We start from the raw sequence: 20883 nt of genomic DNA on the forward strand, positions 1-20883 counted from the left end.
ACGTCTGGTAGGTCTGCAGGAGCAGATCGAGGCAGATTTGCTCCCCGGTGCATGACACATGAAATATGGCTTGTTGAGGTCGTTTTCTTCATTGATTTCAGCTCTGCTTTCTTCAGTGCAATTTCCTCCATGATCACATAGCTCATGCACAGTGGTTGGGGGGTTAGTCAACATAAAATCATTGCGGTTATGTTCCCCTTCATCAAGGCCGGTGAGAGATGGTGGTAAAAGGAGAATTTCTTGACGAAGTAAGGCACCAGCATTGGGATGAAGATCAGCGAAAGCAAATTTGGTCTCATCAAAAACAACATCTCGTGAGATGTAGACACGCACGGTAGAGACATCTAGACATTTCACCCCCTTGTGTTGGGCACTATAGACAAGAAAAACACACTGTTTGGATCTGAACATGACTTTGCGAAAATTGTATGGGCGGAGATTGGGCTAAATGCACACCAAAAAACACGAAGAGATGTATAGTTTGGTTTGACATGAAGTAGGCGTTCGGTAGGTGTTTCATTGTTTATAACACGACTAGGGAGCATGTTGATGATGTGAACAACAGTCATGAATGCTTCATCCCAGAATTTAAGGGCATGGAAGCACCTGCTAGAAGAGCTAGACCAACTTCAATTATGTGCCTATGTTTGCGTTCGGCAGAACCGTTTTGTTGGTGAGCGTGGGGGCAAGACACATGATGTGATATGCCAAGTGTTTGGAAAAAGGAGTTTAATTTATCATACTCCCCCCCCCAGTCTGACCGAACAACAATAATTTTGCTATCGAACTTGCGTTCAACGAATGCTTGGAAATTTTTAAAGACATGAAAGACCTCGGATCTTTTCTTGAGAAGATATATCCAAGAGAACTTGTTGTAGTCATCAATAAAACTTATGTAGTAAGTGTGTCTACCAACAGAACTAGGGGCAAGTCCCCAAACATCATAAAAAATTAATTGCAATGGTTAGGTAGAAATACTTGTGGAGATAGGATAAGGTAATTGATGACATTTTGCTCTCTGGCAAGAATCACAAACGGTTTCAATATTTTGCCCACCAACAAACTGAAGCTTATTTTTCCTAAGCAAACGTTCAACAAGAGAAAAAGATGCATGCCCTAAACGATCGTGCCAACGTGTTGAAGAAAGCTTTACAACACCATAGACTTGTTTATTGAATCTTCTAAGCTCCGGAATCAATGAGTAAAGACCTCGAATGCATCTACCTCGATATAGTACCTTCTGTTGGGGAACGTAGTATTTCAAAAAAAATTCCTACAATCACGCAAGATCTATCTAGGAGAAGCATAGCAACGAGCGGGGAGAGTGTGTCCACGTACCCTCGTAGACCGAAAGCGGAAGCGTTAAGTAATGCGGTTGATGTAGTCGAACGTCTTTGCGATCCAATTGATCAAGTACCGAACGCACGACACCACCGCGATCTACACACGTTCAGCTCGGTGACGTCCCTCGAACTCTAGATCCAGCTGAGGCCAAGGGAGAGTTTCACCAGCACGACGGCGTGGTGATGGTGATGATGAAGTTGACACAGGGCTTCGCCTAAGCACTACAACAATATGACCGAGGTGGAAATCTGTGGAGGGGGGCACTCCACACGGCTAAGAAATCAACTTGTGTGTCTATGGCGTGCCCCCCTCCCTCGTATATAAAGGAGGGGAGGAGGGGGCCGGCCGGCCTCATGGGGCGCGCCCCAAGGAGGAGAATCCTACTCCTACTAGGAGTAGGTTCCCCCCTTTCCTAGTCCAACTAGGAGGGGAAGGAAAGGGAAGAGGGAGAGAAGGAAAGGGGGGCCGGCCACCTTCCCAATTCGGATTGGGATTGGGAGGGGGGCGCCCCTCCACTTGGCCGCCTCCTCCTCTCTTCCACTAAAGCCCATGAAGGCCCATTAACCCCCGGGGGGGTTCCGGTAACCCCCCGGTACTCCGGTAAATACTCGATACACCTCGGAACCATTCCTGTGTCCGAATATAGTCATCCAATATATCAATCTTTATGTCTCAACCATTTCGAGACTCCTCGTCATGTCCGTGATCTCATCCGGGACTCCGAACTACCTTCGGTACATCAAAGCACATAAACTCATAATACCGATCGTCATCGAACATTAAGCGTGCGGACCCTACGGGTTCGAGAACTATGTAGACATGACCGAGACTCATCTCCGGTCAATAACCAATAGCAGAACCTGAATGCTCATATTGGTTCATACATATTATACGAAGATCTTTATCGGTCAAACCGCATAACAACATACGTTGTTCCCTTTGTCATAGGTATGTTACTTGCCCGAGATTCGATCATCAATATCATCATACCTAGTTCAATCTCGTTACCGACAAGTCTCTTTACTCGTTCCGTAGTGCATCATCCCGCAACTAACTTATTAGTCACATTGCTTGCAAGGCTTATAGTGATGTGCATTACCAAGAGGGCCCAGAGATACCTATCCGACAATCGGAGTGACAAATCCTAATCTCGAACTATGCCAACTCAACAAACACCATCGGAGACACTTGTAGAGCATCTTTATAATCACCCAGTTATGTTGTGACATTTGATAGCACACTAAGTGTTCCTACGGTATTCGGGAGTTGCATAATCTCATAGTCATAGGAACATGTATAAGTTATGAAGAAAGCAATAGCAATAAACTAAACGATCATAGTGCTAAGCTAACGGATGGGTCAAGTCAATCACATCATTCTCTAATGATGTGATCCCGTTCATCAAATGACAACTCATGTCTATGGCTAGGAAACTTAACCATCTTTGATTAACGAGCTAGTCAAGTAGAGGCATACTAGTGACACTCTGTTTGTCTATGTATTCACACATGTACTAAGTTTCCGGTTAATACAATTCTAGCATGAATAATAAACATTTATCATGATATGAGGAAATATAAATAACAACTTTATTATTGCCTCTAGGGCATATTTCCTTCACCTTCTTCGTGGCCCGATCCTTGATCAAAAATAAGAAATGATGAAATTCAATAAAGACATGATTGTCAATGGTAATGCGATGAACGGATAGAAGATTTTTTTTTGGCATTAGGGACATGCAAAAAATTTCGAAGGTGAATTTTACGAGAAGGGGTACGTATAACCGAATGACCAACGTGACTTATGTTCATACCTGCACCACTGGCTGTGCGAATCCGGTCCTTCCCGTGGTACTTTTCACGTAGGGTTACCTTCTCGAGCTCCCCTGTGAGATGGTTTGTTGCACCGCTGTCGAGATACCAGTTAGTATCGACGTCGTATGACCCATCGGCGATAGCAGCAACCTTGTCATCTTCATCAAAACGATACCAGAAATCCTTAGCTATGTCCAGGCTTGCCGCAGATCTGGCAACACACTGCATCGGGTCGTGATCTGCCCGAGCTGCCGCCGCCGCTACCGCCCCCGTCATGGCGACCCTTGTTGTTGGTAAAGTTAGGGCGTCCGCCGCGGGAACCAGAGTTGCTGGAGCTGCCACCGCCTTGCTTGCCCTTGTGTTGAGGAGGACCACGATGACGAGATGAGTACCCACTGCGCCCGCGAGTGGCCGCGTTGGCAGAGGACTTGAAGCCGCCTCCGGTGCTGTGAAACTGGGTGACACGCTGATCGAAGTTGCTCAGCATGGCGTACAGCTCGTCGAGGGAGACCGGCGTGACGTGGGCGTCGAGGGCGGAGACGAGTGGCTGGTAGTCCATGACCAGCCCATGCAACAGGTAGGAGATGAGCTCATCATCCTGGATGGGCTTGCCGACCGCAGCGAGTTCATCAGCAAGACCACGCATGGAAGCAAAGTATGCAGCAACCGATTGGTTGCCCTTATGTGCATTGATCAAGGTCGTGCGAATGTTGTTTACACGACTCAAAGATTGAGAGGAGAACAGCATGCCTGCGAGCGCCACCCAGAGGGCATGCACGGTGGTGACCGCGGTCACCGTGATGAGCACATCTTTGGAGAGGTTGTTAAGGAGGTAGCCGAGCACCTGCTGGTCCTCCCGCACCCAGATGGGATGGAGAGGGTTGGGCTCGAACGTTTCCTTCCCGTCCTTGTCCTTGGTGACGAGGAGGCGGGTGGGCTCCGGCATGGTCCGTCAATGTAACCGAAGAGCCCAACTCCCCTCAGCTGCGGCGTAACTTGCGTTCGCCACATGACATAGTTCGTCCGAGAGAGCTTTTCCGTGACCTGGCCGCTGAGGTTGGATTGGAAGGCACTGGAGGAAGACATGGCTTGGCACTATGGAGATCGAAGAAAGCTAGGGTTTGGAAGAGGAGGCTCTGATTACCATGTCCGTTAGGTAAAAGCGTCTTACTTCATCGTGAGGGGACGCCATACGTGCTTATAGGACAGGGGTGCACCTCCCTATACAATGCGTGCAAGTAATCCCCTCTAGGCTATCACGCTAAGGGCTACGTACAGGATGTTTAACAGAGTTGACTTCTCTCCGGGGTGAAAACCCATGATCTGACCTGAGTGGTTGGGTCCAGCAATGCGGTGCTTATGAGTCGTTACCATGCTAGATGCGTCGTTGTTGGAACACCTATCTTTGTTGCCTGGGTTGCCATAATTGATGGTTATTGCTCTTGTTTGCTGCAGTGGTTTCGTTGGTCATTTCTTTTGTATATTAATTTGGTTGTGGGCATCCTTGATATCTTGAATAACTCTTGAGATTGTGTTGGTGTAGGTGCAACTAACATCTTGTTGATATAAATATATTCACTTTGTCCAGAAAAATGACAACTTTAGAAACAATAATCTCATAGACAAACAAAATGGGGTGCAAATCATGTAGGGGCTTATTTGCTGCCCAATAAGAACCAAAAGAAAAATACATTTAGTGGCGAACATGTAGCATACATGCATTTTATGAAGGTGTAGTATAGTACACATAAAACATGTAGTGTGCCGCTGCTAAGTGTTAACGTAATGGTATAACATGCCCATAAGCAGATCACATCTTGTATGGTCCTATATAACTTTGGCATGGCGTCGCGTGTACATACATCAGTAGAGGTGGGGCATGTGTGTGTGTATAACCTTTTATAAGGATACAAAATAGAGAATGGCATTTTGGCACATGGGAGCGCGCGCTCCTGGTTTTTAAAATGTGTTTTAAACATATTTTGAAATGTCAAAAAAATTCAGACAAAAATTTGGCGCGTACATCTCGATATTATACATGCTCACAAAGTCATTTCACGGAAAACCGTCAACTTATGTGTCACGTGTGAAAAAGATAAAATCCGGTGTTAAAAAATGCTTTTCACAAGTCATTCTTTTGTCTTTTTTTCGCACAAGGCACAGAAAACGTCGATTTTCTCCGAACCTTGACATGTACATCTATAATGTTGAGATGTATGCGTCAATTTTTTTTTTGAAATTTCCTCACACTTTGAAAATATTTTTGTTTGGAGCACCAACGGATTTCCATACAAAATATAATTACATTACTACTTAGTTACAAATTAATCTCCCGCCAGAAAGCAGTTACAAACTGTGTTAAAAAAAGGTTACAAATTAATCAGTGCTTACATTTATACACATGTTTTGCAGAGGTTTGATGCGTGGACCATATTGGTTCCGCAGAGAAGCAGCTATAACAACAAAAGGAAAAAAAAGGCCAACAACTTGTGCAGTAACAGATACACACATACATGTGCGTACACAAATAATAAGAAATCAATCAGTATAAGTTATGCGCCCATCATTTCGTGATCTCTGAGCGTATTGTGGATAGGAGTAGCATCACCGGTAGAGTCGGCGGGGGCTTCCGCGGCTGCTGCTTCTCCCTCCTCTAGAAGGTACCGCCGGCCTGAGCCGTACCTGCATGCATGCGCCCGACCGATCCATCCATTAAAATGGAACCTAGCTGCCATATATCCACGCGTCTTGTCTAACTACACGGACGTCACGCGGGTACGTACCTGGAACTGAAGAGGTGCTGGTGGTAGCGACGAGCGGCGCTGATGATGTCATGGAGGGGGCCGCCACGCCGAAACCGGGTCTCCTGCGAGCGCTTCATATAGTACTCCCCCAACTCACCCGTCTCCACGTTCGCCGTCGCCACCGTGGCGGCCACGAGCACCGTCGCCACCACCAGCCATGTCCTCGTCGTCCCCGGCATCGTCCCCCTTGATTCTTTCGCTCCTCCTCCCCTCCCTGCCAAGTGCTAAGCAGGCCGACTCCCCCAGATCCCTCCACATATATATACGCGTGCGCCTCCTGAATCCATTTCCATCTATGGCTGGCCATTCCGTGCCTATGTTTGCATATACCTGTGTTTAGACGTGCAACTGGCAATTCATTCACGTGTGGATTTCTTGCATGTTCCATAGCCATAGGAAGTATGTTTTTTGTGACCCAGAAATAGTAGACTACTGTAAAAAAATTTGCGACGGACAAATAGCAGACTATTTATTGCATCGAGGTGTAAACGACATCAAGCCTCCGCCCCTGTCATAGAGAATTCCATGCAACTACTGTTCATGAAAGTTATCTGTCGGATGTTGAAGCACCTGCTAGTGCACCATCTTCCCCTGCTGCAAATGCAAACGAACGAGGCAAATCAATTCCCACGGAAGCTGGTCCAAGCACCTCTGCTCCCCCACGAGGTGTCCATGCTCCTGAAGCATATCCTACGCCACTTGTTGGTCAGTTCAGAGATCGTCTGGATAGCGCCCGTTCTCACTAGTACTACTCCGTTTCATAATGTAAGATGTTTTTTAACACTAATGTAGTGTCGAAAAACGTATTACATTATAGGACGGAGGGAGCACTACATTGAAACAACCGGGAATGCCTCTGTCAGACCTAATGCTGAGGCCCCACAACCCAAACTATGAGGAAGATACTGGTTGAAATGAAGCAGCAACATGCCAAGTTCTTTGCTTGGTCCAAGAAGTAATCAGGTCATTTCTTGACTGAGTTCAACTTGATCCGCTACTATATGCAAGGCTGGACATATTCTACACTGACGAGTGCTTCAACCGTCCGTGGGAAGTTCTATTGCAACATGAGACTGAAGATCAACCGAAAGCCAAAGGCTTCACTAAGAGCTACCAGTGTCATATTCTTCATGATATATACGCACGCAATGCAGGATATTTGGGGAGCTCCTCACACTTTACTGCCATGTGCACCATGCATTCAAACACAATCTATTCATAGTGCACATTCTCAGGGGAGCTATACCTTCTATATCATGAAACCAAAATCCTCGCTACTATTAGTATTATTCAATCTTAGGGTATTTTCAACGCCAACCCGCAAATTTGCTCCCGCATCCATCCGCGGATAGGGGGGACCAGTCCGTGGACATGGATGCGGAAGCCGTCCATCCAAAGCTATCCGCACATGTCCGGTTACATTTCAAATAAAATTCAACGAAAATGAACAAATTTGATTCAAACTTAGACAAGCTGGACATTTTCTACATAAAACTGGATGCTTTTCATCTAAACCAGAGCAAATTCTTTACATTTAGACATTTTTCTACTAGACTGGACTCTAAACCTAGACTAACATGACCGTCGGCGCCCGTTCCCCATCCCCGGCCGACCATGAGCCCCGGAAAATGAAGCCCTGCCCCCTCTGCAGCCCTCCGTAGACATGTCTTCCCCATGTCCGGCAACCCGCTCGTCGGACTGTCGGATGCCTTGGAGGGATATGCTTCAGCTAGAGGGGAAGAATAGCCTCCGCTTCCCTCCTACCTTCCCTATGTCCGGCATCGCCACTCATCATAGTGGACTCTGCTTACGTGAAGCATGGATCAGGATTGGCTTTTGGGGCGGGTGATGATGGTGGCCTGCGAAGAGGGCAAGACACCGGTTATGCATGCCGGCAACGTGCCGGCGGGGGCCTTTGTGGGACCCAAGCGGCGGCAACCTCCGATGATCTACTTTTCCTCGCTATCGGTGGCGGCCACGGATGTGCTGACCGCCTCGTTGATCTCCACAACGCCGACTTCTTTCTCCATCGGCAGGGCGCGACGGCGGATGGTGCGGGAGGAGCGGTACGACGTTATCTCGTCCACGGCAGCATCTTTGCCCGTGCCGCCATGCTCCTCCACGAGCTGGCTTGGAGCGGCCACTTGCTCCTCTGCGCGTAAGCCTGCAGCCTCTCCCGTGGTACTGATAGCCTCAAGTGGTGAGGGAGGCTGAGCAGCGGGTAGCGCTTTCTCGACCGGCGCGCTGCTTCAATGCCGACGCCAGTGAGAGGTCGCGTCCGCTCTGGGTCGGCGTCAATGCGAAGCGGCCGCTCCCAGCGGCATGAATGTGGGCAGGTGGCACCGGCCGGGAAGCGTGTAGGTGAGGGAGGAGGGGGTTTGGGTGGGCCAGGGCAATCAGAAGCGAACGTGTCAGCAGTCCGAACGCCCGCAAACCCCCCACTTTGTCTTCGGTTTGTGGGAAAAAGTGCGTCTGGATCGCCGAGCGGACTGATACAGGCCCGTATTGGATATCACGACACGTCCGGACCACGCGGTCCAGACGTATGCGGGTGGTTTGAAAGTCTACGTTAGATATGCCCTTATGAAGCTAAGTGTGTTGTCATCCCTGAGGACACTGGTAGAAAAAGGGCCTAATGTGAAGCACATTAGTCCCGGTTTGTAGCTGAACCGGCACTAATGTGACCATTATTGTCGGTTCCAACGGCTAGGCGGGCGGCGAACATTAGTACCGGTTCGTGGCGAACCTTTAGTATTGGTTCGTGCCACGAACCGGTAGTAATGAGGTGGTGGCAGGCTTGTGTCAGGCTGGGGCCCCACCAGAACCTTTAATACCGGTTGGCTATATGAACCGGGACTAGAGATGCACCTTTAGTCCCGATTCGTATAACCAACTGGTACTAAAGGTCATCCTATATAAACCCCTTCGTTGAGCCTGAGCGCTCTGTTCTTCCCCTTTCCCCTTTCCTCTGTTTTCTTCCTCTTCCTCTCGAGCTCACACTCCATTTTTGCCAAAATTTGTGAAGATTTGAAGGCACCCCATCCATCCAAGTGACCACAAAGGTTTGCAACTTTGTCCTTTCATCTCTCATTGCTAGATTAGCTCTTGCAATGCTCTATAAGTATATTGATTTGTGGGTTTTATTTTGGGAGGAATTATATGTGGTAGTATTTGATTTATATGCAATTTGAGGTCAAAATAACTCTTAGTTTGCATATGTGGGTGTGGTTTACTTAGTGCCTTCCCGTCTCCGTCGTAACCACCGTCGATCGCCCGCACCGTCCCGTCGTCGGCACCACCTTGTGGTAAGCCTCTTGTTCTTATAGTTTTTATATAGAGAAAATCATGTTTGTGTGATTTAGATATATAGTTACTCGTATAATTATCTTACCCGTACGTCATTTGTTATACATAGTGCCATGGTTTTGATATGCGTCCCCGTCGGCCCTCATCCAGGTTATGATTCGGATGTGGTATATTCTCTTTTATAGCTATTTGTTGCATTTCATGTTTATGATAAATTATGCCCATCAAGTTGACATAGATATTTTTATATAAGAGGTATGTGAACCGGAAATTCCAACCGACCCTATTGTCGAGATGTTAAATTTAGCTGAAAGAGAAAACGAGTATTTGAAAGAAAAATTGAAAATAATTGAGGGGGAGAAGATGGAATTGGAGTTGCATGTTGCCGATGTCATCGATGATCACAAGATAAAGATGGTGAAAATGTGCTTGAAGATTAGAAAGATTAGAAAATATGCCATTGATAGTGAGGCTTGGTATCATTATGCTGTTGGATCAATTGTTACCTTAGTTGCGATCTTGATCGCATTTGTTGTTGCATTTAAATGCTTTAGCTAGAGAGTTATTTGTATGTTTGTTTTATGATAATAAGTGTTGTATGAAATTTATGTACGAACTTTAATTTATGTATGAACTTGTATTAACTTGGTCTTTTCGGTGTTGTGTAATGAAGATGAGTCGGCAATGGTTGTACGATGACCGATGCTATCCCCAGTTCATTGATGGCGTGCATACTTTTCTGCTTGTGGCTGAGGCAAACAAGCGGGCGGATGGTTTTATGCCTTGTCCATGTGCTGGTTGTAAGAATGGTCAGAATTACTCTAAGTTAAAAACCATCCACGTCCACCTGTTTGAGTCCGGTTTCATGCCCCAATATAATGTTTGGACCAAGCACGGAGAAAGAGGGGTTATGATGGAAGACAATGAAGAAGAAGAGGACGACGACAGCTATCCTGGCCATGGGTTCCCTGAATACGATGGTACAACAATGGGGGAAGAAGCTGAGCCGGCAATGTGGGAAGAAGCTGAAGAAGAGGCATCAGATAAGCCCGCTGATGATATAAGTCGGGCCATTGCCGATGCAAAGAGAAACCGCGCAAGTGAAAAGGAGAAGAAAAAGTTGCGGCGCATGTTAGAGGATCACAAGTAATTGTTGTACCCGAATTGCGAAGCTGACAAGAAAAAGTTGTGCACCACACTGGAATTGCTGCAACGGAAGGCAGAGAATGGTGTATCTGACAAGGGATTTGGAAAGTTGCTGGTAATGTTAAAGAAGATGCTTCCAAAGGACAACGAATTGCCCGAGAGTACATACGAAGCAAAGAAGGTTGTCTGCCCTCTAGTGTTAGAGGTGCAGAAGATACATGCATGCCCTAATGACTGCATCCTCTACCGCGGTGAGTACGAGGATTTGAACGCGTGCCTGGTATGTGGTGCATTGCGCTATAAGATCAGCCTGATGTTGAGGGCGAGCGCCCCAGGAAGAAGATTCCTGCCAAGGTGATGTGGTATGCTCCTATAATACCACAGTTGAAACGTTTGTTCCAAAACAAAGAGCATGCCAAGATGATGCGATGGCACAAAGAAGACCGTAAGAAAGACGGGAAGTTGAGAGTACTCGCTGACGGGTTGCAGTGGAGAAAAATCGAGAGAAAGTACAGGGAGGACTTTGCAGGTGATGCAAGGAACATATGGTTTGGTCTAAGCGCAGATGGCATTAATCCTTTTGGGGAGCAGAGCAGCAACCATAGCACCTGACATGTGACTCTATGTATGTACAACCTTCCTCCTTGGTTGTGTATGAAGCGGACGTTCATTATCATGCCAGTGCTCATACAAGGCCCTAAGCACATAGTTGAAGAACTCTTATAGCTCTGGAATGGAACAAGTGTATGTGCGTGGGATGAGTACATAGAGGAAGAATTTGACCTAAAGGCATTGCTGTTCGTGACCATCAATGATTGGCCTGCTCTCAGTAACCTTTCAGGACAGACAAACAAGGGATACCGCGCATGCACGCACTGTTTGGATGATACCGATAGTATATATTTGAATAATTGTAAGAAGAATGTGTATCTGGGACATCGTCGATTTCTTCCGAGTAGGCATCCCGTAAGAAAGAAAGGCAGGCGTTTCAAAGGTGAGGCAGATCACCGGAAGAAGCCTCGCCACCGTACTGGTGCTGATGTACATGATATGGTCAGGATTTATAGGTAATCTTTGGAAAGGGTCCTAGTAGACAACCTATTCCGAATGACGCTAACGGACGCACACCCATGTGGAAGAATAAATCTATATTTTGGGACCTGTCCTATTGGAAAGACCTAGAGGTCCGCTCTATAATCGACATGATGCACGTGACGAAGAATCTTTGCGTGACCCTGCTTGGCTTCTTGGGTGTGTATGGGAAGACAAAAGATACACCATGGGCACGGGAGGACCAGCAACGTATGCACGGAAAAGACGACATACATCAGGGTCATGCCAGCTACGCTCTTACCAAAGAAGGGAAGGAAATCTTCTTTGAATGTCTGCTCAGTATGAAGGTACCGTCGGGCTTCTCATCGAATATAAAGGGAATAATAAATATGGCAGAGAAAAAGTTCCAGAACCTAAAGTCTCATGACTGCCACGTGACTATGACGCAACTGCTTCCGGTTGCATTGAGGGGGCTTCTATTGGAAAATGTTCGATTGGCCATTGTGAAGCTATGTGCATTCCTCAATGCAATATCTCAGAAGGTAATCGATCCAGAAATCATACCAAAGTTAGAGAATGATTTGGTGCAATGTCTTGTCAGTTTCGAGTTGGTGTTCCCACCATCCTTCTTCAACATCATGACGCACGTCCTAGTTCACCTATGCGAAAAGATTAACATTTTGGGTCATGTATTTCTACACAATATGTTCCCCTTTGAGAGGTTCATGGGAGTCTTAAAGAAATATGTTCATAACCGTGCTAGGCTAGAAGGAAGCATCTCCAAGGGCCATGAAAATGAGGAGGTCATTGAGTTTTGTATTGACTTTATTCCTGACCTTAAGCTGATTGGTGTTCCTGAATCGCGGCATAAGGGCAGACTGGATGGAAAAGACATACTAGGAGGGGATCAAATAGTATGTATGGACGGGCATTCTCTCACTCAAGCACACTACACAGTTCTACAAAATTCCGCCTTGGTGGCTCCGTATATGGAGGAACACAAGAATTTTCTATGCTCCAAACACCCGGAGCAGTCTGACGACTAGATTACACATGAACAAACGAGGACTTTCGCCGGTTGGTTGCAGACACGTGCCATGCATGATGCCGATATTGAAGATGACCTGTACTTGTTGTCCCAGTTACCATCTTTGAATATAATGACTTTCAAAGGGTATGAGATAAATGGGAATACATTTTACATGATCGCCCAAGATAAGAAGAGCACCAACCAAAACAGTGGTGTCCGTTTTGATGCAGCAACCAAGAAGGGAAAGGACACATATTATGGTTACATAAAGGACATATGGGAACTTGACTATGGACGTGGTTTGAAGGTCCCTTTGTTTTGGTGCAAATGGGTCAATATAACACGAGGCGGGGTAACGGAAGGCCTGTAGTACGGAATGACAACAGTGGATCTCAACAATCTTGCGTACACAGACGAACCATTTGTCCTAGCCAATGATGTGGCACATGTTTTCTATGTGAAGGACATGTCTACCAAGCCGAGAAAAAGAAAAGACAAGGAAGCGAATACATCATACGATGAGCCAAAGCGCCACATAGTTCTTTCAGGGAAAAGAAACGTCGTGGGAGTGGATGACAAGATAGACATATCAGAAGATTATGAAAAGTTTGATGAAATTGCTCCATTCAGAGTGAATATTGACCCAAGCATCCAGTTAAATGATGAAGATTGTCCATGGTTATGGCGCAAAGGGACACACGCGAAGAAAAGGTTTCACACCCAAAGATCCCACTCTGGGATGTGATCGGCTTCACTATCATCACTTTCTTCTCTAGTGAGTTTCCGGACTTGTATATCTTTGTAATAGTTAGGGTGCTTATGTGTTTTGTCACTTGAAACGTGTACCTTTGTGCTTCTGACAAACGTGTACCTTTCTGACATCGTTTGCTATGTTTCATGCATTTACTAAATTTTTTGAGCTAAATGACCCTGAAATTGAAAAACATTACGAATGAACTCTGAAGAGGTTGAAAGTTGGCACAGTATCATCATTTCACCCACATAGCATGTGCAAAAAAGTAGATAGGGTTACGGCAAAAACTGGATCCACTTCGTGTACAAAATGGACAATCTCTTTCGAAGTATCAGGGTTTCGGACGAAAACTCATCTGTTACAAAGGCATTTCATTTTTTTAAACTTATTTCAACTCCAGACTTTTTGTGTGTTCTATATGCACCATTCAAAGCCACGTCATCAATTTTCAACCCTTTCTGACATCATTTGCTATTTTTCTTGCATATAGTGATTTTTTGAGCTAAATGACCCTAAAATTTAAAAGCAGTACAGATGAACTCTGAAAAGGTTGAAAGTCGGCATGGTATCATCATTTCACCCACATAGCATGTGCAAAAAGGTTGAGAGGGTTACGACAAAACCTGGATGCACTTCGTGTACAAAATGGACGATCTCTTTCGAAGTATCAGGGTTTCGGACGAAAACCCATCTGTTACAAAGGCATTTCATTTTTTAAATAACCTAGGTATTAACAAATTGAATATAATGATAAAACACACTAATATTAAACATAAGAAAAAAGAATCACTGAAAAATCTATTTTTAAAGTTAAGTTATTCAGAAACTAGTGATTCACACAAATTTCAAATAATTCAAATTTGAAAACTACTGGCACTAACAGAAAGTTTGTAATTTTTTGTACCTAAAGCAAAAATATTCACAAAGAAACTCTAAATACAGCAAAAAACAACTCAAAAATAAATAAAAGAAATTAAATAAAGCAGAAAAGAGAAAAAGCTAAATAAAAAACACTACTAGGAAAAGGGCTATAGATGATACGGACACTAATGGCGCAACAGACATGTGGTGCACCACTACTATATACAGATTCTGTTTTTCGTGTGTTGTTTGCTTATTTTGATGAATCTATGAGTAGTATCGAGGGGTATGAACCATAGAGAAGTTGGAATACATTAGGTTTAACACCAATATAAAACAAGAATGAGTTCATTATAGTACCTTAAAGTGCTTGTTTATTTTCTTATACTAACCGAGCTCATGCGATTTTCTATTGAAGTTTTGTGTTGTGAAGTTTTCAAGTTTTTGGGTAAAGATTTGATGGATTTTGGAATAAGGAGTGGCAAGAGCCTAAGCTTGGGGATGCCCAAGGCACCCCAAGGTAAAATTCAAGGACAACGAAAAGCCTAAGCTTGGGGATGCCCCGGAAGGCATCCCCTCTTTCGTCTTCGTCTATCGGTAACTTTACTTGAGGTTATATTTTTATTCACCCCATGATATGTGTTTTGCTTGGAGCGTCTTGTATGATTTGAGTCTTTGCTTTTTAGTTTACCACAATCATCCTTGCTGTACACACATTTTGGGAGAGACGCACATGAATCAGAATTTATTAGAATACTCTATGTGCTTCACTTATATATTTTGAGCTAGACAATATTGCTCTAGTGCTTCACTTATATCTTTTTAGAGCACGGTGGTGGTTTTATTTAATAGAAATTATTGATCTCTCATGCTTCACTTATATTATTTTGAGTGTATTTTAGAACAACATGGTAATTTGCTTTGGTTATAAAATTAGTCCTGATATGATGGGCATCCAAGATGGGTATAATAAAAACTTTCATATAAAGTGCATTGAATACTATGAGAAGTTTGATTCTTTATGATTGTTTGGAGATATGAAGATGGTGATATTAGAGACATGCTAGTTGAGTAATTGTGAATTTGAGAGATACTTGTGTTAAAGTTGTGATTCTCGTAGCATGCACGTATGGTGAACTGTTATGTGATGAAGTTGGAGCATGATTTATTTATTGGTTGTCTTCCTTATGTGTGAAGGTCGGGATCACGCGGATGGTTAACTCCAACAACCCTTCCCCTAGCTAGGAGCATGCGTGTAGTACTTTGTTTTGATTACTTGTAAATTTTTGCAATAAGTATGTGAGTTCTTTGTCCATGGATTATACACACTCTCACCCTTCCACCATTGCTAGCCTCTCTAGTACCGCGCAACTTTCGCCGGTACCATAAACCCACCATATACCTTCCTCAAAACAGCCACCATACCTACCTATTATGGCATTTCCATAGCCATTCCGAGATATATTGCCATGCAACTTTCCTCCGTTCCGTTTATTTTGACATGCTCCATCATTGTCATATTGCCTTGCATGATCATGTAGTTGACATCGTATTTGTGGCAAAGCCACCATTCATAATTTTTCATACATGTCACTCTTGATTCATTGCACATCCCAATACAACACCGGAGGCATTCACATAGAGTCATATATTGTTCTAAGTATTGAGTTGTAATTCTTGAGTTGTAAGTAAATAAAAGTATGATGATCTTCATTACTAGAACATTGTCCCAGTGAGGAAAGGATGATGGAGACTATGATTCCCCCACAAGTCGGGATGAGACTCCAGACTAAATAAAAAAAAGGAGAGAAAAAAAGATGCCATAAAAAGGCCCAAATAAAAAAATGAGAGAGAAAGAGAGAAGGGGTAATGCTACTATCCTTTTACCACACTTGTGCTTCAAAGTAGCACCATGATCTTCATGATAGAGAGTCTCCTATGTTGTCACTTTCATATACTAGTGGGAATTTTTCATTATAGAACTTGGCTTGTATATTCCAATGATGGGCTTCCTCAAAAGTGCCCTAGGTCTTTGTGAGCAAGAAAGTTGGATGCACACCCACTTAGTTTCATTTGTTGAGCTTTCATAAACTTATAGCTCTAGTGCATCCGTTGCATGGCAATCCCTACTCACTCACATTGATATCTATTGATGAGCATCTCCATAGCCCGTTGACACGCCTAGTTGACGCGAGACTATCTTCTCCTTTTTGTCTTCTCCACAACCACCATTCTATTCCACCTATAGTGCTATGTCCATGGCTCATGCTCATGTATTGCGTGAAGATTGAAAAAGTTTGAAAATACTAAAGTATGAAACAATTGCTTGGTTGAAACCGGGGTTGTGCATGATTAAATACTTTGTGTGATGAAGATAGAGCATAGCCAAACTATATGATTTTGTAGGGATAACTTTCTTTGGCCATGTTATTTTGAGAAGACATTATTGCTTCGTTAGTATGCTTGAAGTATTATTGTTTTTATGTCAATATTAATCTTTTGTCTTGAATCTTTCGGATCTGAACATTCATGCCACAATAAATAAAATTACATTGATAAATATGCTAGGTAGCATTCCACATAAAAAGTTCTGTTTTTATCATTTACCTACTCGAGGACGAGCGGGAATTAAGATTGGGGATGCTTGATACGTCTCCAACTTATCTATAATTTTTTATTGTTCTATGCTATTATATTATCTGTTTTGGATGTTTAATGAGCTTTAATATGCTCTTTTATATTATTTTTGGGACTAACCTATTAACCGGAGGCCCAGTGCCAGTTTCTGTTTTTTGCCTATCTTAGAGTTTTGCAGAAAAGGAATACCAAACGGAGTCCAAACAGAATGAAACCTTCATGAGGATCTTTCTTGGACCAAAAGAAATCCAGAAGACTTGGGGTTGAAGTCTGGAACTCCACGAGGAGGCCACGAGGCAGGAGTGCGCGCCCAGGGGGGTAGGCATGCCCCCACCATCGTGGGCCCCTCATAGCTCCACCGACATACTTGCTTCGCCTATATATACTCTTATACCCTAGAAACATCAGGGGGGCCACGAAACCACTTTTCCACCGCCGCAACCTTTTGTACCCGTGAGATCCCATCTTGGGGCCTTTTTCGGCTATCTGCCAGAGGGGCGATCACGGAGGGCTTCTACATCAACACCATTGCCTCTCCGATGAAGCGTGAGTAGTTTACCACAGACCTTCGGGTCCATAGTTATTAGCTAGATGGCTTCTTCTCTCTCTTTGATTCTCAATACAAAGTTCTCCTCGATGTTCTTGGAGATCTATTCGATGTAATACTCTTTTGCGGTGTGTTTGCCGAGATCCGATGAATTGTGGATTTATGAACAAGATTATCTATGAATATTATTTGGTTCTTCTCTGAATTCTTATATGCATGATTTGATATCTTTGCAAGTCTCTTCGAATTATCGGTTTAGTTTGGCCTACTAGATTGATCTTTCTTGCAATGGGAGAAGTGCTTAGCTTTGGGTTCAATCTTGTGGTGTCCTTTCCCAGTGACAGTAGGGGCAGCAAGGCACGTATTGTATTGTTGCCATCGAGGATAAAAAGATGGGGTTTATATCATATTGCTTGAGTTTATCCCTCTACATCATGTCATCTTGCTTAATGCGTTACTCCGTTCTTATGAACTTAATACTCTAGATGCATGTTGGATAGCGGTCGATGTGTGGAGTAATAGTAGTAGATGCAGAATCGTTTCGGTCTACTTGACACGGACGTGATGCCTATGTTCATGATCATTGCCTTAGATATCATCATAACTATGCGCTTTTCTATCAATTGCTTGGTAGTAATTTGTTCACCCACCATAGTACGTGCTATCTTGAGAGAATCCACTAGTGAAACCTATGGCCCCCGGTTCTCTTTCTTATTATATTACATCTCTTGTATTTATATCGCATCTCGTTTATTATTTTGCAATCTTTACTTTCCAATCTATACAACAAAAATACCAAAAATATTTACTTTACTATCTTTATTAGATCTCACTTTTGCGAGTGACCGTGAAGGGATTGACAACCCCTTTATCGCGTTGGTTGCAAGGTTCTTAATTGTTTGTGCAGGTACTAGGTGACTTGTGTGTTGTCTCCTACTGGATTGATACCTTGGTTCTCAAAACCGAGGGAAATACGTATGCTACTTTGCTGCATCACCCTTTTCTCTTCAAGGGAAAAATGAACGCAAGCTCAAGAGGTAGCAAGCGACCAGCCAGACTCGGCCCGATCCAGCCCCGACTGGTGAGCAACCGGAGACCACGTCGGCCACCGCCAACGACCAGGCCGAGACCCAGCAGCCGGAGGCCCCACCAGCCGGAGCTACGCCCACCACCGACCTGACTAGGCAGCCCGAGGAGCCTTTGGCCTAAGCGGCCTTTATCTTTTTTAAGTTTTTCTGTGTTGTGCTCCAAAACATTGTTAGTTATGCCCAGTTCCACCCACTGGGGGTGTATTTTAAACTCTGATGAATGCTGGCCTTGGGCCCTTTTGCAATGTAAATAAGTTTAAATCCCCACATGTTTCCATGCGTTGCCGAGTTCTAACTTCATTTTGCCTTTGCTCTTTTTGGTTTTTTCGGGTTTTGTGTTCCTTTGGTCGCGGCTCTGCCTGCTGAACAGCCGCACTGCGGTCTATGGCCGGGTCAGGGACTTGGCCGTTTAGAACGGGTATGTTACTCCAGCCGCTTAGAGCATAGCTGATCGAGCGAGAAGCCGGCCTGCCGGCTGCTAAGCAGCCGGATGAGGGAGGCGAAAGGCCGGCTTGGCCAGGGTCAACACCTTTCCTTACTCGTTTTTCATGTGGACAGCGTTTTCGGCCTTTAGCTCTTGCCAGCCGGACAGTCACGCTGCGAGCTGTGACTGGGTCAAGAGAGGGCTTTGGCGTTGGCACACTACTAGTCTGGCTTCGTGTAGTGCTGACTTAGGCCAAGGCGGCGAGCCCCCGGGCCGGCTGACCGGACCCGGACGGGGCAAGAGAATGAAAAACTCAAGTCATAGGAGAAGCTTATCTTATAGATGAAAAGGTAGCCCCTGAGTGCTTCTCAGGGCACCTGAGGTCTTTGCTTAATACAAAAGGTAGCGTGGTACATACACTACATCAACTGTAGAATGGACGAAGGAGGTTTGCATGCCACGGTTGCTCTGTCTCTTCGCAAGTTGTGCTTCGCTTGCGTTCCCTGGGCTTTTGTGCATCGATGAGGTAGTAGGAGTCATTGCCTAGGGCCTTGCTGATGATGAAGGGGCCTTCCCAAGGAGCTACGAGCTTGTGCTGGCCGGCTAATCGTTGGATCAATTGGAGCACAAGGTCGCCTTCGCGGAAACACACGGCTTGATCTTCTTGTTGTGGTAGCGGCGCAAGCTCTGCTGGTAGATGGCGTACCGGCTGAGTGCTAGCAGCCGGACCTCTTCGAGCAGGTCGACGCTGTCTTCTCGTGCCTCCTTTTCTTCCGCCTCCGTGTACATGGTGACGTGAGGCGAGTCGAACTCGATATCCATTGGGATGATAGCCTTGGCCCCGTACACGAGGAAGAAGGGCGTGAAGCCAGTTGATCTGTTGGGCGTGGTCCGAAGACTCCAAAGGACGGCCGACAGCTCCTCGATCCAGCAGCCAGCCGAGCGCTCCAGTGGCTCAACCAACTGGGGCTTGATGCCGGACAGGATGAGGTCGTTTGCTCGCTCCACCTGACCGTTTGACTGTGGGTGGGCAACGGACGCGAGGTCCAGTCGGATGTCCTGATTCGTGTACAACAGGCCAAGGCGCCTTTGGCGAAGTTTGTGCCGTTGTCGGTGATGATGCTGTGCGGGACGCCGTATCGAACGGTGATGTCCGCGATGAACGTGACGGCTGTCAGGCCGTTTTGCTTCTTGATCGGTTTGGCTTCGATCCACTTCATGAACTTGTCTACGGCAACCAGCAAATGGGTCAATGCCGCCGCGTGCTGTCTTAAACGGTCCCACCATGTCCAAACCCCACACAACAAACGCCCAAGTGATTGGGATGGTCTTGAGGGCAGAGGCCCGTTGGTGTTGCTTGATACGTCTCCAACGTATCTATATTTTTTGATTGTTCCATGTTGTTATATTATCTGTTTTGGATGTTTAATGGGCTCTAATATACTCTTTTATATTATTTTGGGGACTAACCTATTAACCGGAGGCCCAGCGCCTGTTTCTGTGTTTTATTTTTTGCCTATTTTAGAATTTTGCAGAAAAGGAATACCAAACAGAGTCCAAACGGAATGAAACATTCGCGATGATCTTTCTTGGACCGAAAGCAATCCAAAAGACTTGGAGTTGAAGTTTGAAACTCCACGAGGAGGCCACGAGGCAGGAGGGCGCGCCCAGGGGGTAGCCCCCCCCCCCCCCCCCCCCCCCACCATGCACGCACACAGTCATTAAAGAGTACACCAACATCGGTACTTTAGGGACAAAAAACCAAACAGCCGGGTCGATGTCGCTGGGAGCCGAGAGTATGAATCACTATTGTCGAGGACATAGCAGCCGGTACAAATATTGCAAGGACAATCCTCCTCGTGGCGAGAACAAAAAATCCAAAATCAATCTAGAGAAGTAAGACCTGAAGGACCATACCTAAATAAAATTAATCTTCCAACGCCATCATTGACGTTGGGAAGGAGATTTCATCGTCGAACGAAGGGCCGAAGATTACTTATTGTAGACGATGCCATCTCTATCTCCAATGAAGAAGAAGACGGCTGGAGGAGGGGGAACCGATCCATGGTGGGGAT

At 45.2% G+C, this 20883-nt stretch overlaps 1 protein-coding gene across 1 annotated transcript; it reads right to left on the reverse strand.

Annotated features, from left to right (window-relative positions):
* Window positions 1-5476: 5476 nt before the first annotated feature.
* LOC123116007 (uncharacterized) lies at window positions 5477-6173 on the reverse strand. The gene is made up of 2 exons (XM_044537030.1): window positions 5942-6173; window positions 5477-5840 (listed from the first exon to the last, which is right to left on the reverse strand). The coding sequence occupies exons 1-2, from the start codon at window positions 6139-6141 to the stop codon at window positions 5711-5713; spliced, it is 330 nt and encodes a 109-aa protein (XP_044392965.1). The 5' UTR covers window positions 6142-6173; the 3' UTR covers window positions 5477-5710.
* Window positions 6174-20883: the final 14710 nt, after the last annotated feature.

This window comes from Triticum aestivum, chromosome 5B (assembly GCF_018294505.1).
Source record: "Triticum aestivum cultivar Chinese Spring chromosome 5B, IWGSC CS RefSeq v2.1, whole genome shotgun sequence".
NCBI lineage: Eukaryota > Viridiplantae > Streptophyta > Magnoliopsida > Poales > Poaceae > Triticum > Triticum aestivum.

What these genes read in the sequence shown, in the direction of transcription:
- LOC123116007 (XM_044537030.1), bottom strand. Translation starts at nt 6,141, where the DNA reads ATGCCGGGGACGACGAGGACATGGCTGGTGGTGGCGACGGTGCTCGTG. An exon ending in CAGCACCTCTTCAGTTCCAG is followed by an intron (nt 5,841 to 5,941) that starts GTACGTACCCGC and finishes GCATGCATGCAG; the next exon opens with GTACGGCTCAGGCCGGCGGT.